General features: G+C 38.2%; 1 protein-coding gene across 4 annotated transcripts; it reads left to right on the top strand.

Moving 5' to 3' along the window:
* Positions 1-2,715: 2,715 nt before the first annotated feature.
* LOC147178462 (kinesin-like protein KIF3B) lies at positions 2,716-10,332 on the top strand. 4 transcript variants are annotated; one of them, XM_086068261.1, is made up of 9 exons: positions 2,716-3,122; positions 3,550-5,031; positions 5,635-5,736; positions 6,689-6,811; positions 7,089-7,207; positions 7,394-7,510; positions 7,697-7,802; positions 9,003-9,208; positions 9,317-10,332. In XM_086068261.1, the coding sequence occupies exons 2-9, from the start codon at positions 3,646-3,648 to the stop codon at positions 9,420-9,422; spliced, it is 2,265 nt and encodes a 754-aa protein (XP_085924387.1). In that variant the 5' UTR covers positions 2,716-3,122; positions 3,550-3,645; the 3' UTR covers positions 9,423-10,332. The 4 variants fall into 4 exon arrangements, with proteins under 4 accessions (XP_085924387.1, XP_085924386.1, XP_085924389.1 ...); XM_086068260.1 differs by having other exon boundaries at positions 3,547-5,031; XM_086068263.1 differs by lacking the exon at positions 6,689-6,811 and having other exon boundaries at positions 3,547-5,031.
* Positions 10,333-18,387: the final 8,055 nt, after the last annotated feature.

Below are 18,387 nucleotides of genomic sequence, written 5' to 3'. Positions count from 1 at the left end.
ATTTCATCCTGCAGACGCTCTGCCAGAACGAAATGTTATTCAAATGAGGGGGCGGTTTTAAGTGTGTCTTGGGTGGTAGTCGTCAATTGCTGGAGCTCGCCATGTAAGCCGGCGAAACTTCCTTGTTCACCGAGCCGCTCACTAGACCAATGAAAGGCAGTTTGCAACGGCGAGTCCAACCCAAGACATGCTTAGGACCGCCCCCTCATTTGAATAACATTTTGTCCTGGCAGAGCGTCTTGCGTTGAAATAAATAAATGTGAGAGCAGAGCAGTTTTATTTATAGATTGATATTTAATTCTATTTATATATTTATTTCGACTATTTTTATATTTATTTTTATTTTTTGAATCCCGTTTTTTATTTTTACTTTTATTTATTAATGCATATAAGTATTTTTTGTTATTTTTATTTCGATTTATCATTATTATTTTTTGATTTAATGTTTGAATTATATTTTTTATGTCCGTTTTTATTTTCATTTTTAGTCATTTATTTAGTCATTTATTTTTTATTTTGGCAGTTTTGGGCCTCCATAAGCGCAGCCCGCCCCCTTTAAAGTTCCAGCCTGGCTCAGCAAGACCATGCTGCTGAAATAGTACTTGGATGCCCCCTGGGGAATTTAATTACCCCGGAAATTGTTGTTGGTGGAAAAATGCACAAACTGAATTTTACCAAGGTAAATTGAAAAGTTCTCCAAAAGTTCAGGTGGTGGAAAAGCCCCTATTGTCTTCACATATAGACTATTATTATTATTAACATAATTAAAGGTTACTTGAGCAAATTTGTTATTTCACAAATGTTTAAGCCTACTAATAAATAAGCGAAGTGAGCATCTCGGCAGCGCGGTGCTTTATGGATAGGCCGCTTAGCGGCTACTATATTTTCTTTGAAAACTAATGGTATCCAACAGAGGGAGCTCTGATTTGGATCTTTTCAACCGTTGGAAAGTTGATGTTTTGTATTTAATCTATTTTAAACATGCATAGCGTGTGTCGTTACTGACTGCCCTCTGCTGGGGCACTACAGTTAAGCTATAGCTTAAGCTTAATATTTGGCTGAATGTGTGCACTATACCGGGAGAGGTAAGAAGAACTCCGCCCTTCCCCTCCCCAAACAAACTGTGGAGTGTCCGGGTCAGCGCACTCTACTGTAAAGGGAAGATAAAAGCTGATAGATGCAGTCAAAGTAAAACAGTCACTGCTCTTCATACTCATCTGGGCATGGGTGGAGCATGCATGATGTAGAAAAAGCTTTAATATTACTTTTTTAAACGGCACAATGCACATTTAAGGCTTAAAGCCGTTTATGCTTGCAAATACAGTTACACAAACAGCACTCTAATTTCCGCCATTCAAATGACGGCTACTTTGGTAGCCCCCCACGTTGTTTTTAAAATTGATTTTCCACGCATGCGCAGACGTAATGTGCACTGTATTTTTTTAAATCTGTATGTCATACTTTATTTTTCTCGCAGTTAAGTTTCAAGGCCAGGGGGTCGGTACCAGATGTGATCAGGCTGCCAGATTTTATCGGGGTCGCCTACCGATGGCATCACGCGACAGGATTGGCTGGAGATTATCCGTTTACAATTGTTCAATAAAGTTATTTGGGGAAAAAAATCCAGTTAACTCAAAACATTAAAAAGAAAATATTAAAGATGTAATTTAAATTCGCTCCAGGTGGCGGAGTGGAAACGTCAGTTGCCTTCAATGCAGGTTGGCGTGGGTTCGTTTGTCTATGTGCATGTTTGTGTGAGTGGAAAAAAAAGATGTAATTTAAATAACAAAATGTATGGACTGAAATTGTCAAAATGTAAATAAACCTAAGAATATAAAAGCAGGATTACTCATTCACTGCCATTGACTTCTACAGATGTCAAAAATTAATTTGAATTATTTCTATTAGTTTTTTTTTCCACTTTTGTTAACAAGAGTATAAAAACCTATATTTTTATTGTACTTTTAGAACAGATATAACATTTGTGATTAATCGTGAGTTAACTAGTGAAGTCATGCGATTGATTACGATTTAAAAATTTAATGGCCCGACACCCCTAATTTTAAATAATCTTTTCTTTTAAAAATAAATATAATCAAGCGATTACATTTTTTTTAACCGTAATTAATCGCATGACTACACTTGTTCATTCACGATTAATCACAAATTTCATATCTGTTCTAAATGTAAAATAAAATAAAATTCCTTACGTTTTCATACTAACAGAAGTGGGAAACAAATTTTAAACTAATAGAAATAGTTAAAAAAAAATACGTCTATAACTTCAGGGCAGTGAATGAGTTTAATTACATCTTTAATATTTTCTTTCTAATGTTTGTCGTCAATTGGATAATTTCTAGCCAATCCTGTAGCGTGACGTTTTTCATTAAGCAACCCCGATACGAGCTGGCACACCGATCACATCTGGTACCGACACCGGAAGTGATTGTAACTCATCTAATTTCGTCGTAACTACTGTAACACTTTGTTTGCCAATGTGTATTTTTATTTACTTACAATTGACTGACTAATATTTGTTTTGTAAATTATTAGGGTTTTTAAAAAATTGTTTATGCTCTTTATTTTAGTTTTACATGCTGAAGTGTTTTTGTACTGCGCATGTCATGAGCGCAACAAAGAGAGAGACAGAGAGAGGTGTAACCGAGCGAGCCTCGTTCGAGAAAGAGAGTTGAAAAAAAAAAAAGATGAGCTTGAAATCCTGTCCTGCCGTGTTTGGTTTATTTAGCAGGGAAGACGCCAGAAAACGCCAGAAACTTGAAACTATTTGTAACCCGCCTTTTACCCACCCTCCGGAAACAACAGCAACATCCGAGGGTTGCACTATTATATACTACTCAACATCGCTAATTAACATGAGCAAACATTGATGTAATGACGTTTTGTTAGAAAGAAAGCCAAACGTCGGTAACACCTAAAACGGTTTACTGGTTTCGTCGACAAATGAATGATCAAATATCTCTGGGGTCACGTCGAGTATTGAGTACAACGTAAATATTGTTGAGAAGGTTTTTATTGTTTTTTTGTCCGGTTAAAATTTCGTGACAATAATTAACTATGACACGCATAAACATACTAAAACTACAAGTTTATCACATGTTCAGGTAAGTTTACAACGCACAAATAACGTAAGCTTTAACGTGAGCTTGTAAAGACCAAAGCTTATGTTGAAGTGTGCATATAATGTACTTTGTGACCATATCTCCCATAAAGTATGGTTTGGCCTTCAGTTTTCCAGAGAGAATATGGGTGTACTCAATGACAAAAATGTAGTTCATTTGGTCCCAACAAGTAGTAAAACCACATACATACTAAATGTTATACATGAGGTCTATTTGTTAAGTTAAACACTACCAAGTTTACTGTTAAAGGAAAGGAATCCATGTCTTTGGACAAAATAAATATTAATAATAAATGAAAAATAATATTAAATGACACATTGGCACAATAAGCTATTTCTTGTGTGTGTAGCTTGACTATTGCTAATGAAAAGTTTTTACACATGACAGTTTTTCTTTGTTTCTTCAGCAGGCTCTGATCTGTGCTTTCAGCTGGTGAGATTTCACTAGAAGGGCACATGATACAGTTTGCTAACCTGCACGTGTTTACCATCCCCTCCGGTCCAAAATGTCCACTAACTCGGAGTCTATAAAAGTGGTGGTGCGATGTCGTCCTATGAATGACAAAGAAAGGGCAGCGACATTTGAGAGTGTGGTCTCAGTGGATGTCAAATTGAGACAAATTACTGTCAGAAACCCAAGAGAATCTTTATCTTGCAAGTCCTCAAAAGTATTTACTTTTGATTCGGTCTACAACTGGATGTCAATGCAAATGGAGCTATACAATGAAAGCTTTAGGCCCCTTGTGGATTCAGTTCTACAAGGATTTAATGGAACCATCTTTGCATATGGACAAACGGGCACAGGGAAAACGTACACCATGGAGGGTACAAGAAATGATCCGGAAAGGAGAGGAGTTATCCCCAACTCGTTTGATCACATCTTCACTCACATTTCAAGATCTCAGAATCAGCAGTACCTGGTGAGAGCATCATATCTGGAGATTTATCAAGAAGAGATCAGAGATTTATTCGCCAAGGACCAATCACGGCAACTTGAGCTTAGGGAGAGGCCGGACACGGGTGTTTATGTTAAAAACCTGTCATCGTTTGTCACCAGGAGTAAAGAGGAGATTGAAAATGTCATGAATGTGGGCAATCAGAATCGCTCGGTGGGCTCCACGAACATGAATGAACACAGTTCCCGTTCTCACGCCATCTTTGTGATCACTGTAGAATGCAGTGAATTGGGGGTGGATGGGGAGAACCACATCCGAGTTGGCAAACTCAATCTGGTGGACCTAGCTGGTAGTGAAAGGCAGACCAAGACGGGGGCTCAGGGGGAGAGGCTGAAAGAAGCTACTAAAATCAACCTGTCACTCTCTGCTTTAGGGAACGTCATTTCAGCTCTGGTGGATGGCAGGAGCAGCCACATCCCTTACAGAGATTCCAAACTGACCCGCCTTTTACAGGACTCCCTTGGAGGCAACGCTCGCACCGTCATGGTCGCCAACATTGGCCCGGCATCTTACAATGTGGAAGAGACTTTGACTACGCTGCACTACTCCAACAGAGCGAAGAACATCAAGAATACACCATGCATCAACGAGGACCCCAAAGATGCCCAGCTCAGGAAATTTCAGGAGGAGATTGCAAGGCTGAAGGCGCAACTGGAGAAGCGTACAGGAAGGGAAAACAGGAGGCAAAAGAGCAGGGCCGGCAATTGTAGCAACGGTGAGGATCAGGAAGAAGAGAACGAGGACGATGAGGAGGACAATGAAGGGGACTATTGGAAGGAGAAGCAGGAGATGCTGGAGAAGGAGAAGAAAGCTATCATGGAGGATCACAGCCTGGTTGCTGAGGAGAAAGCTCAACTGCTTCAAGAGAAGGAGAAGAAAATGGCTGACTTGAAAAGGGAGCAGAAGGAGGGAGAGCTTCTGGCAACCAAAATTAAGGTCATATTATTTACCTACTATTTATGACATGTCATTTTTGTTGACTGTGTCAGAAAGTCATACCTTCTTATTATTAGAATCTAACATTCTTAATGTGTATTTGGATGCATATTATAAAATTCATTCACATGTGAGTCTATACACCAAAATGTGAAATCAACACAGAATATGTTCTATGAAGCCCCCCTAGCCTAAACATAGCACTCTGATTAATATTGCGTTTGTGGAATATGAATAAAGACACAAAATCCACCATCCATGTCAGGGGATGGCCATTTTGCTATTTGCTGTCAACTGAAAAATGACTTCACAGTTGCTCGGGGCTCAGGTAACAACCAATCACAGCTCATTTTGTGAATGTCACATGACCAAACTCCGAATACAGGTGAGCCGTGATTGGTTGTTACCTGAGATCTGAGCAACTGTGAATCAGTTGACAGCAAGTAGCAAAATGGCCGCCGGGTGCATTTTGCAGTTTATATTCCACAAATGAAATATTAATCAGAATGCCATAGAATAACATATTATCGTAAAGAAAAGTTGTGGGTTGGAAAGTTCCTCTTTAAAGTGTCAGAAGTACCTATGATTATTTTTGTGCTGCAGACAATGGAGAGTAAACTCCTCGTTGGGGGTAAAACCATTGTGGACCATACAAACGAGCAGCAGAGGATGCTGGAGCTAAAAAGACAAGAAATCGCTGAACAGGTACAAATGACTGCACTGCAAAAAGGATTGTAGAAAATGTAAGAAAAAAAAAAAGTAAAATAAGAAAATGATTGCTTCAAATAAGCAAAATTATCTGCTAACAGAACAAGAAAATGTTACTTATATTTACCTGTAAGATTTTGAAAAATAAGAAAATAATACTAGGCCCATATCAACCACTGCAGTCTTGAAAATAGTACTTTCAGACTAAAAACAAGTAATGTTGACTTTTTTCAAGCTGTAATAAATACAACTGTTTTCTTAAAATACATGAGGGTTTTTTTTTTACGCATGTATAACTTAGCCTGAGTGTCAAGCAGGGAGGTAACGGGTCCCATTTTCTTTGTCATGACCCAGCCAGGAACTGAACCCACTACCGTCAAGTCCGAGGGTAGGCACTCTACCACTAGACCACTGAGCTGGTACTGAAAGAAGGAAAAATGAGTTTAGTAAATATAACAAAATGAACAAAATTGCACTCGTCTGTTTTCATACTTGTATTTTTTCCCCATTTATCTTATTACTAGATTATGCAAAATCTTCTTGGTTAGTTGTCATCTTAAAATGTGGGGAATGCTTGTTTTAATCCTCACCGTACTTAAAACTGGCTGTTAACACTCAACGCCAAGACTGCTTGATCAAAGAAGATAATTAAGTAATAAGTATATTAAAATAAGCACAATGATCTTTCATTATAAGTAAAAACAACTTGTCAAATCAAAATAAGCAAATTTTGGTTAAATTTAAGAAATTATATGTGATTTAAGATTTTAGTTTTTGCAGTGTGCATTATTAGGATGACTGCAGGTAAAACGTCAAGCTCCCCTTGCGCAACTCTTCCTATGCTGCATTTATCCTGATCTGATCCAGATGCTTTTTGGTGGCCATATTCTGGAGCTGTTGCTATATGCGGTGTGTAGTTTAGTCAGAGGTGATCCATTTGTGTTCCCAGAAATCGCGAGAGCAAGAAATGCGACAACAGATGGAAAATCGAGACGAGGAGAATCTGGAGCTAAAGGAGACCTACAGTTCTTTACAACAGGAAGTTGACATTAAAACCAAGAAAATAGAAAGGGTACACTTATTTACTAATCAAATAGAATTGACTATTTATATTATATTATTATTATATCTGCGATTGGCTGGCAACCAGTTCAGGGTGTAACCCCGCCTACTGCCCGAAGCCAGCTGGGATAGGCTCCAGCAACCCCCGCGACCCTTGTGAGGACAAGCGGTACAGAAAATGGATGGATGGATGGATATTATATTATACTATTTATAGATATATTATATATATTTATATTTTTTGAATAATATAATTGACTAATCCTACTTTCTTCTTTTCCTTTCAGTGCTGGGCCAAACTAGAGACACTGAAAGCAAAAATCCATAAACTTGAGGAGGAACACATCAGTGAACGCCAGAAGCTGGAACAGAACCAAAATGAGCTCACAAGGGACCTCAAACTCAAGTATGGACCATCACGTAGCCTTGGACCCCAAACAGTATCTGAATAAATGCTTTCTTGGCAATATAACCCAGAAAACAAATAACTGTTATCAAATTAAGTTCTGTGTACACGTTCTTTCGCATGCCGTGTCTTTTTTTCTTCTTCCGGATTTCTTATAGTCCATGTCTTAACTGTTTTTATGTTTAGGTGTCAGATGATTGATAATTTTATTCCATTGGAAGACAAGAAGAAAATAATCTCCAGAGTTTATTTTGACGAAGAAGATGAATACTGGAAGTTGAAGCCCATCACACATACTGAGCAGTAAGTCCAATTTGATTGGTCTCATACGTTTTCCTGCATTCATTTAGTCATCTGAATGGATCAATTTTTCCCCTAATGTTTGATCAACTTTAATATATTTACCCATGCTGCAATACACAGTCTTCACTTGATATACAATGTTGTATCTGCTGTTTAGCTCGTAGTTAAATGCACATTTTTATTCAGTGATCCTCGGATGATGAGCAGGCCTCAGTCTGCCGTCGGATTCAGAAGACCTCTCAGTCACCATGCTCGCATGGCCATGATGATCGGCCATGGCATGAGATACAAAGTAACGGCATTGCATGCTCTTAACTCTCTCTTTCACTTTTTTTTTTTTTACACATGAATCACACGTTACGATACAAAGCCAATTTTAGAACAGATATAAAATTAGTGATTAATCATGAGTTAACTAGTGAAGTCATGCGATTAATTACGATTACAAATTGTAATCGCCCGACGCCTCTAATTTTTAATAATCTTTTCTTTTCTTTTTTTAAATTTGTTCTTTTTTTAAAAATAATAAAAATAACTAGTGAAGTCATGCGATTAATTACAATAAAACTATTTAATTGTTTGACGGCCCTAATTTTTAATAATCTTTTCTTCTTCTTTTTTTTTTTTAAGAAAATATAAATAAAAAAAAGAAATGAACAAAAGTGGAAAATGTTTTAAACTAATAGAAATAGTTAAAATATATATATATTTTTTTACGTCTATAGCCGTCAATGGCAGTGAATGAGTTAAAATGGAGTGTGGCAAAGTGGAAACCTGTTTTGCAGTCAGACGAATCACGATAACGAAGTTCTTTGTGGAAAACTGGGGCGCTATATCATACTGATGTGACTTTATAATCATTGGTGTCGATTGTCAGACTGGATGTTTTGTGTGCAGTATTGTCTCCCTAAATAAAAAGACCATCTCTGAGGCTGAGGGAAAGGACAACCCAAGTTGTTATCAGCACTCATTTTATAAGCCTGCATCTGTGATGGTATAGGGTTGCACGAGTGCGTGTGGCCAGCCTGCTGTCCACTTTCACATCTAGAGCACATTTGGGGCATCATAAAGGGGAAGGTGCAACAAAGAAAGCCCAAGACAGTTGAACAGTTAGAGAGACGCGTGTTAGACAAGAATGGGACAGCATTCCAATTTCTAAACTTGAGAAACGTGTCTCTTCGATCCCGCGGCGTTTGCAGACTATTGTAAGGAGAGGAGGCCTTGTACCAACTTTAATTTAAAATCAACATAGTTTTCCCTTATAATGATACATTTTTTCAGTTTAAACTTTTGACCTGTTCTCTATGTTCTATTCTGAATAAAATAGTAAAATTTGGCACTTCCACATAATTGCATTCCGTTTTTATTCACAATTTGTATCGTCTCCTAACTTTTTGGGAATTGGCTTTGTATATTTTTTTACTTAAAACAACGCAAAGGTATTATTTTGTTCACCATAATCTCCACGTTTTGTCTTTGTCAACCGTGTCAGGCCGAAAACATCCTGTTGCTCCAAATTGATCTCCCATCTCGGACCACCAAAAACTATCAGCAGCCAGTAATCGCCCCAAAGGTGGTGGCAGCTCTGAAGGATGCTCTTAAAGATGAGGAGGATCTTGAGGTGGACGCATCAGGATTTAGTAGAAGCCTTTCACCTGTCGCCAATGCAAGTGGAAGCGTCAGGAAACCAAAGTCTGGGTAGGTCAAAGAAGCACACACATCTTTACGCCATTTCATTTAAATATGCTGATTTGAAAACATGCTCGCTAATTCATTTAATTGTTTGTCATGGCTTTTATTCTTCAGCCGACCAAGATCAAGCAAGCAGTCGAACGCTCGCACTGCTTCTTGCAGTCCTCGCAGCCTTACATCTCCAATTTACCCACAATCCCGTGGGCTAGTTCCCAAGTGAAGGTGCAATCTGCCAACAACTTTTCTTCATTTTATCGCTGAAATATGAGCCAGCAGAGGCTGAACTATCATTTTAAGCATGATTTTCAAATGCATGAATAATGCGAGGCACACGTAATATATGATGATATTTCAGTATTGTATTATGTTTTTATGAAACATTCAATTACTTTGCTTGTTGTGTTACATTGCTTATTAATTTAACTGACTGTATACTACTTGGGAAGATTTGTTTGAACTTTTATTTTCTTTCGTTCTTTTTTCTAAAAATGCTTGGGGCTTTGTGTTTCTATTCTATGATTTGATTTCATCTAGTTGCCACAGCTTTTGTTGCCACAAGAGGGCAGAGTTGTGTCACAGAGAATAATTCTCCATTAAACCAAGAAAGAGCTAAGACGTTTCAAGATTTTGGCCTTCCATCGCCATCTCGTGTTCGTTTATTTTAGACTGCTGTACAGTATGGCACGCAGAGAAGATTTTTAGAGCTTCAACCCACACTACAATCATCTGTGAAAATATACTTACATAACTATGTAGTACTTTGATTTGTCAACTGGACAAAGTAGCATCAAATCTTCATTTGGATTTGTACCAGTAATCTAGAAGTATGTCACAACTTTCCTCGCCCCGAATAGTTACAACCTGCTTTGGTCGAAGCGTCTGCATGTCAGCATCAATATATGTTGGGCAAAATCGGTGTAAGGGATTTTAAACATCTGTGGATTGTGGTTGAGACCCGAAAACACTTAATGCCTTTACAGCCAATTCAACCTTGAGCGTGAATCACTTCAACATGTGTAACCTCCAACCAATCAGAGCCAATTTGTGTGCAAAGCCCTCCAAAATTATTTGATGTGACTTTATAATCATTGGTGTCGATTGTCAGACTGGATGTTTTATGTGCAGTATTGTCTCCCTAAATAAAAGGACCATCTCTGAGGATGGGGGAAAGGAATTTTGGGTGTTGCTCTGTGCTTTAAAAAATGTCTCTGAGTCAATAAAAGAGGGTGTTTGCGAAAATGTTTCCCCCATATGTACCAGAAGTTGGAATGAAAGTAGTGCTGATTTGTTCTGTCAGTTTCTCTCTCGATTCTGTCAGCCTGCCGAAGTATCATTGCTGCCGAGGTCAAGGTGGTATGATGTCATATCCTTAAAGCTGCCTTATTTGTTTATTAAAGATGGCTTCAAAAAATTATATCAATATACATAAGGTCATGTTTTTGTAAGAACCCTTTTGCTAGTTTTAACTAATTTTCCTCACTATTTATTTGCTAAATTGTGCTAGTTCTTACCTGTCCGGCCGCACCCAGTTTGTTCAAATGAAATCATTCAAATCCTATCTGTCCCCCGTCTATTCTGGTGTTCCTCAGGGGTCTGTTTTGGGCCCCCTCCTCTTTATTATCTACATCTTACCTCTTGGCAAAATCTTTCGCAAATTCAATTGACATTTTCACTGTTACGCAGATGACACCCAGCTCTACCTCTCTACTAACCCTAATGTTACTCTCCCTCCTTCCTCCCTTACTGTTTTTCCAAACTCAAACAATGGTTCTCAGCCAATCTTTTTCAACTTAATAGTAGCAAAACTGAAATCCTATTGATAGGTACTAAGTCAACTTTAGCCAAAACTGACAGTTTTTCCAAGTGCACTTGACAATTTCTCTGTTTCCCCCTCCCCTCAGGTTAAAAGTCTGGGTGTCATCCTTGACAGCATACTTCCTTTTCAGTCACACATAAACAACATCACCCGATCTGCATACGTCCATTTACGCAACATAAATGGTCTCCGCCCATCTCTCACACCCCACACTGCTGCTGTCCTTGTTCATAGCCTCGTCACTTCTTGCCTGGATTATTGTAACTCCCTTCTGTTTGGTCTCCCCATCAAATCACTTCAAAAATTACAACTTCTCCAGAACTCTGCTGCTCGCATTATTACAAGGACCCCTTCCATGCACCACATTACTCCAGTCCTGCAAAAACTTAATTGGCTTCCTGTTCGTTTCCGCATCCAATACAAAATACTGATCTGCACTTTTAAGGCCATAAATAACCTTGCTCCTCCTTATTTATTTATTGTGTTGTAAGACGCCTATAAATTAAATGAATTATTATTATTATTATTAAATTAATGACATTTAACTATTGAAAAACTAATTCAGTTGGAATTGTGGTTCAAAAGAATGATTAAATAATAATAATAATAATAATAATAATAAATAAAACTCGTCACAAAAATGGTGGTACCACTAGACAAGATTGAAAATAGTTTGACCTTACATGTTTAAGGTGTGTTTGCAAACTTTTTATCCACCCGTCTTCCAATTTAAAGAGTGACAAGTAGTCACTGCTGTTTGGTGACATAGTATGTAGCACACTAAACATGGACCAGACGAAGCAAAGGAGAGATATGTCTCAAGAGATTAAAAAGCAAATTAACAGACAAGCATGTAAGTTAAAAGGTGAGGCTATAAGACCATCTCCGAGAAGCTTAATGTTCATGTGACTACTGTTGCACATATTCAGAAATTAAAGATCCGTGGAACTGTAACCTTGGACGTGGCGGCTGAGGAAAATTGATGACAAATTGAATAGAAAGATAATACAAAAGAGCCCAGAACAACCTCCAAAAAATTAAAAGATGAACTTTGTATTACTTTTGTCAAATACAAGTTACTTGATGTGACAACTGTGGGTTTATCTTTCATTAAACAGAGAGGTACCAACATTTTTGTCCACGTGTGTATATTCAATAATCACACTGCCGATGTAGAAATGCTAGTGAAGATGCTTGAGAGGAAGAAGTGTCAGAAGCCAAGGAAACATAACATAATATTCCGGATGAATAGTTTTGGAACAATGTGGTGGTGAATAAGAGGACCCAGATGAGGTTGTTCCTTTCCTGTCAAATAATGGGAATGTATTCAAGTCTTCACCCCCACCTGAGAGCAGATGGTGTCTGTCAGCGGGATGACCAGCAAGATAGAAGATAAGTAGAAACCATAGTGACAAGCAGCCGGAGGTAAAGACACCTGCAAGGAGGTAGAGTACAAATGTGTCTTTATTTTCTGCCGTGTAAAGACAATAATTGTTGTTTTCATTACTAATGTAACGTGAGGGTTTGTTGGTGGTTAATAGAACACTCTTGAGAAAGCAGGATGGAGACGGTATCAACGGATTTCTCCTTGAACAACGCTGTTTACTCGTCACGCACGGCAGCTACAGCCACACTTTCTGACACCTTATCAGCTGACTAACACTAACCAATCAGGAGCTAGCAAACTATGTAAATGCAGGTGAATGGAAACCGCAGATTCGACACATCAAGTAGGTAACTAACCACTTGTACAAGAAAAAGTGTAATTGTGTAAATAATTGTAGGAACAAAAATGTATGGGTAAATATATATTTTAACAAATTACATTAAATCTTACTTCTTCTTTTTTTTACTTTCCACTTATATTATTGAATGTGATATGTGTTACGGTGTGGTCACGGAGCGGCGTGGTGTCTGTCGGCGTGTGAAGTGGAGGACCCAAAATGCAGGGAGGCAGGAGAACCACAGCAGGAGTGCGGGCGAGACTGGCGTGCTTTATTTTACAGAAAACACTAACCACAGTACTGGTTAATGCTAACTAAACAACAAACTGAAAAGATACAAAATCAAAATGACAGCCGGAACTCCGGGGTTGACCGTGACAAGCGGCAATGATCCCACGCCGACTGATCACCACCCACTCAGGACCAATCGGGACCCTCAACCAAAACCAGATCTTCCCAGACATGACAATATGAGCTCTGTTGTGAAATACATTTTCTTACAAAAGCTTACATTCCTGCTTATAAAACCTAATGCATGAATTCAAAGCAACAATGGCTACCAATCAAAGCTGGGGGGTCATTTTGACTGGGAAGTGGTTGTTAATAAGAAAACATAACAGGACGGTTAATGTAATCAAATTTGGATACAAATTCAATTCCCCACGCACATTCCGGATAAATATTCATCATCAGCTCTTTCCACACACCTCCCTCACATGCAGTGTGGCCATGGTGTGACACTGGAACAGGTTTGTCTCTTTCTCATGGTTTCATGCAACAAATGTGCATGGCCACAGCACCAGCCGCAAGGTCAACAAGGAATGTAAATACATTTCCATGTTTGCCTTCCAGGGGGTTGGGGTCATGGCAGGGCCGGTCTGCGTAGATGTGTCATGCTGGAGGAGAAAAGCAGGAAACAGAAGAGGAACTGGATGCGGGAGTGGTGATGGATGAGTAAGTCAACAGGATGATGAGGGTGGGGGGGGGGGGGGGGACCTTATGTAGAAGTGTATCAAACTTCTTTGTCTCTCCTCTAGTCAAATGGTTACTGATACCCAGGCTGGGACAACTGACATCGTTCATCAAGAGTTGTCATCACATTATGGTGAATTAAATAGAGCCTGCTCATTTCTCATCAGGAAGTCTTATCGTGACACTGCAACACAAGGGAACCCTGATAGGGGAATGTTCAAAATAGCAATCCTCATAAACACACAAAAAAGAAGGAAAAAAACCTCCTTTTACATAAATAGGTTTTGACAAGTTTCAAAGTTGCTATTTGACTAAAAATGCTGACCGTATGATGCAAGCTGTGGCGGGGAGCATGGTTAAGAATGTGGTCTGTGACCCAGTGCCCCCAGGCATGATGACCCTAGGATATGGAGGGAGGAGGGAGTTAATAATCTGATCTCACCCGAATTAAGTTTTCCTTTATACCTATTTATCGGACATCAGTTGTTGGTAATGTGTGTATATTTAAACGGTGTGCCAACAGTTGTATTTAGTAAATATGGATATTGTTTTGATGTGGGGAGGCCTCCCGGACATAACCAGTTTCCAGTGTTCAGTAAACTACTTAGAAAATCTAAGATAATGCTGTAATTTTTTCTGTAATTTTAGCACCTGAGCCAGACATAAAAGCAAAATGAGAAGTTCTGCAAACCGTGTTGACTGAATAGTGATGCTAGCATAGTTCAGGAAATACCTGATTGTGTGTCTGTAAATTTGTGTTGAACATCTTAGATGTTGACAGGAGCGTCCTCATGAGGTTTTGCGTAGTCAACGAACGAATAACTGTCTCAATTGTTACTCAAATCAATGAGCAACATGAATTGGCCATGGGGGTTCACAAGATGTGCACATTTCTGCCCCTTCATCTTGTCTCCTGCTGTGCACTTTTCATCTTGCACCGCTGAATAATCAGTCAATTCATCTTCTTACACTTGCCCATCTTTGCGGTATGACAGTCACGTAACGTCAAATGGGAAAATGCATGCCATTTAAGGTTTATAAGTGCCAGGGGAAATCTAGCGTCTGTGGACGCCACCACGTTGAGTGGTTACGAAAGTAGTTTAATAATTAAAAAGGTATTTGATAGATGCCAAACTGAGAGATGTAGTTAAACTAGCAACGCTGGTACTAGCTTATAATGTTGCTACTGCCCAACATTACAGATTTTTTGTGGGATTGATTCCATTTTACATGGGCATGCATTCTCATTCTTAACTCATTCACTGCCATTGACGGCAATAGACGTCAAAAATTCATTTGAACTATTTCTATTAGTTTCACATTTTTTTCCACTTTTGTTAAAGAGTATGAAAACTGAGAATTTTTTTTATTGTACATTTAGAACAGATAACAATTTTGGGATTACTCTTGAGTTAACTAGTGAAGTCGTGTGATTAATTAAAAAATGGTAATTGTCTGATGCCCCTAATTAAAAAAAGAAAGAAAAAAATATTATTAAAAAATTAGGGGCATCAAAAGATAAAACATTTTAAATTGTAATTATCACATGACAAATTTAATATTTGTTCTAAATGTACAATATTTTTTTCTCTAGGTTTTCATACTCTTGTTAACAAAAGTGGGAAAAAAGTATGAAACTAATAGCAATAGTTCAAATGAATTTTTGACGTCTTTAGCCGTCAATGGCAGTTAATGAGTTAACAATTCGGTTTCTGGATAATTGTGTTCCTCTCTCAGTCCAGTAGTGTGCTTGTGTTCGGGTTTTTTGAGTTACCGCTCATATAACTAAACATAAATCAGATTTGTTAATTGAAATTATTGACAGGATAGAGAAGCAGTCAAAAATATTTTTTAACTAAAACTGCAGTGGTTGTTTGCATTGGCACTGCAGAGAAGATACCACGTTCACAAGAAAACCCTGAATGGAATTGCCTTTGTGCACTCTCCCTGTTCTCCGCAAAAGATATCAATGAAGTGTTATAACTCAAGTAGCAAGTCAAGTTATATTACCGTAATATTTTAATAAAATATAAACCTTTTCAAACCATACATAAAGCATTTAAATCAGAGTACGGTTTCCAGATGGATGCTTTGTTAGACTCTAGGGAGTTTAAAAAAAAGGAGAGAGAGAGAGAGAGAGAGAGAGAAAAAGTCCTGTAGTGCTTCCAGATGTGGTCTGCCAGAATATCAGGAACAAAACAATCTGTGTGAACATGAATGGTGAGCACCCATCACCCTATGCCCGCAGCACACCTCACATGAATTGATGCCACATTCATCAATAAGCCTGATGTTTTGTTTGTGCGCATGCATTAACAAAGTATGTACATACCATGTACAGTTCTTGTAAGTCTCGCTGGGTGACTCACCATAGGCTGTTACTCATCTAACTAGGGAAACACAAATTGTAGGCGAGTGTTGTGTGTGTGTGACGGTATGAGCTTTTACAGGCCTCTCAGCCATGTACACTACACAGGGAGCATTTCCTGTTTACCAATAATACGCTTATTGAGCTCCTTTTAAGAGCACAGAGCATTTTATTTCAAAAGTGGCCATATTTAAGCTGAAGCCTGGAAACTAAAGGACTTTGGAGTGTGTTCAAACATTGCTGACTTGTTGCATTGGGAGCCTCATAAAGCATCATTGTCCGATGACAGCATTTGTGGAGATTTTCATTGGCCCCAGACCTTTTGATGCAGAGAATGCATACTTGTTATGTGAGCAAATTCTGTACTTAGCCAGATAATGCTAACCCAAAAACGAAGCTAGAAGGAGAGTTGAAAAGGAGGTGAATTAACTTGAAAACAAAGGATTTCTGCGCTTAAATAAAAGAGAGAGCGAGAGAGAGAGAGAGAGAGAGAGAGAGTAATATTGACTTGAAAAAAAAACTAGTACAGCTGTTTTCACTCAGACATTCCAAATAAATTTTAGATGGAGAGTTTTGAGTACATTTTACCACCATATATGTATATATATAAAACTTTACTAGTTTTTTTCAAGTAAATATTACTTACCGGTTACCATTTTTTTAAACAGTGATGATCACAAGTTAAACAAAACAAACTCAGGAGTAGTGTACATCACACTTTAGCATACCTATCTTTGGGCCATTTTCTCATTCCTCTCTGCGGCACCTTTTGCGCTCCATCAGGTTGGATGGAAAGCGTCAGTGTACATCCATTTTCCGATCTCTCCAAAGGCAATTTCTCTCATATATTGTTCACAGATTTATCTAAACATGTTAGTGAGCATTTCTCCATCTCACCTCACAGGTGTGGCATATCAAGATGCTGATTAGTCAGCATGATTTAATGTGCAGTTTTCTTTTATTATAGGGGTCTATAGAAATGTTTCTCAGTCGGCATCCGTTGCAGCCTGGTTATCCTCGAAGGGGGATTCCCTATCATCGGTTTTGAGTTTTGCCCGATTGAGATTTGAGATCGGGGGGTGTTGCTAATTTTTGTCAAGTGTGGCATTTGAAGAACTTTGAGGCTCTTTTGTACAAACAAGACTTCTTGTGCCCCAATCACTCCGTTTTTGTTCCTCCCCCCCCCCCCATGGGCAACCAGCTTTAGGATGAGTCCCGGTGTTTCAGAACTTCTTCCATCTTTGGATAATGAAGTCCAGTGCACTCTTTGTGCGGCAGACATTTTTCTTTACCTTTCCCAGATCTGTGCCTCAAAACAATTTGCCTCTGAGGTTTCCTGACAGTTCCTTGAACGTCATGCTTAATCTGTGCACTGACCTGCACTGTTAACTGTAGGACCTGAAATAGACAGTATGTGTGCCTTTCCAAACCATGTCCAATGAAATTATTTGACCACAGATCCAATTCTACGGAAGCGTATTGTACGGGAGCGTAATGCATTCACTTGAAAAAAAAAACACTCCAGTTTTTCTGACTAATTTTTTGGGGCAACTTTGTTTTTTTGAGTATTTTGTTTTAACTTAATGAATAATTTTTTTCTGTTTTAATGATTTTTTTTTCTGTCAAAAATTATTCGGAAAAACAGGCTGAAAAAAATATTCTGAAAAACAGGGGAAAATTATTTTAAAAAACAGAAAAAAAATTCTCAAAAAAACAGAAAAAAAAAATGATTCCGAAAAACAGAGCTGGTGTTCGGAGTAATTTATTTTTTTTAACCTCTGAACTCCAAGTGCAGACCCGCTAATAGCGGAAGCGGACACTTTCCCGCATACCTCCATATGCAATAAGATGGTCATGTTTATTTACATGCTCTCAATAAAGGAATGAATGTGTATACTGTATTGTGGTTTGTTCTCTAATCTCTGAGGGAAAACCCCTTTAAAAAAATATTCAGAAAAACAGAAAAATAATATTTAGAAAAACAGGAAAATAATTATTTTATAAAACAGGGAAAAATTACTTAGAAAAACATAAACAAAATATTCAGAAAAACAGAGGAAAATAAAAAAAAATTAAACAGAAAAAAACCTCTAAAAAACAGGGGGGGGGGGGCATTTTCAATAAAACAGAAAAAAAAATCAATAAAACAGAAAAAAAATAGTCAAAAAAACAAGGCTCCCCCAAAAAATTAGTCAGAAAAACATGACTTTTTTTTCTCAAGTGAATGCAATACGCTTCCGTAGATTTTGAAATAAGGTTGTAACATAACGAAATGTAACATGATTGTCTGGCTGCAAGGATCGAC

This window comes from Leptonotus elevatus, chromosome 2 (assembly GCF_054856555.1).
Source record: "Leptonotus elevatus isolate MCC_2025b chromosome 2, RoL_Lele_1.0, whole genome shotgun sequence".
Taxonomy (NCBI): Eukaryota; Metazoa; Chordata; class Actinopteri; order Syngnathiformes; family Syngnathidae; genus Leptonotus; species Leptonotus elevatus.
The sequence above is the reverse complement of the archived record's forward strand: the minus strand, read 5'-3'. Positions and strand labels throughout refer to the sequence as shown.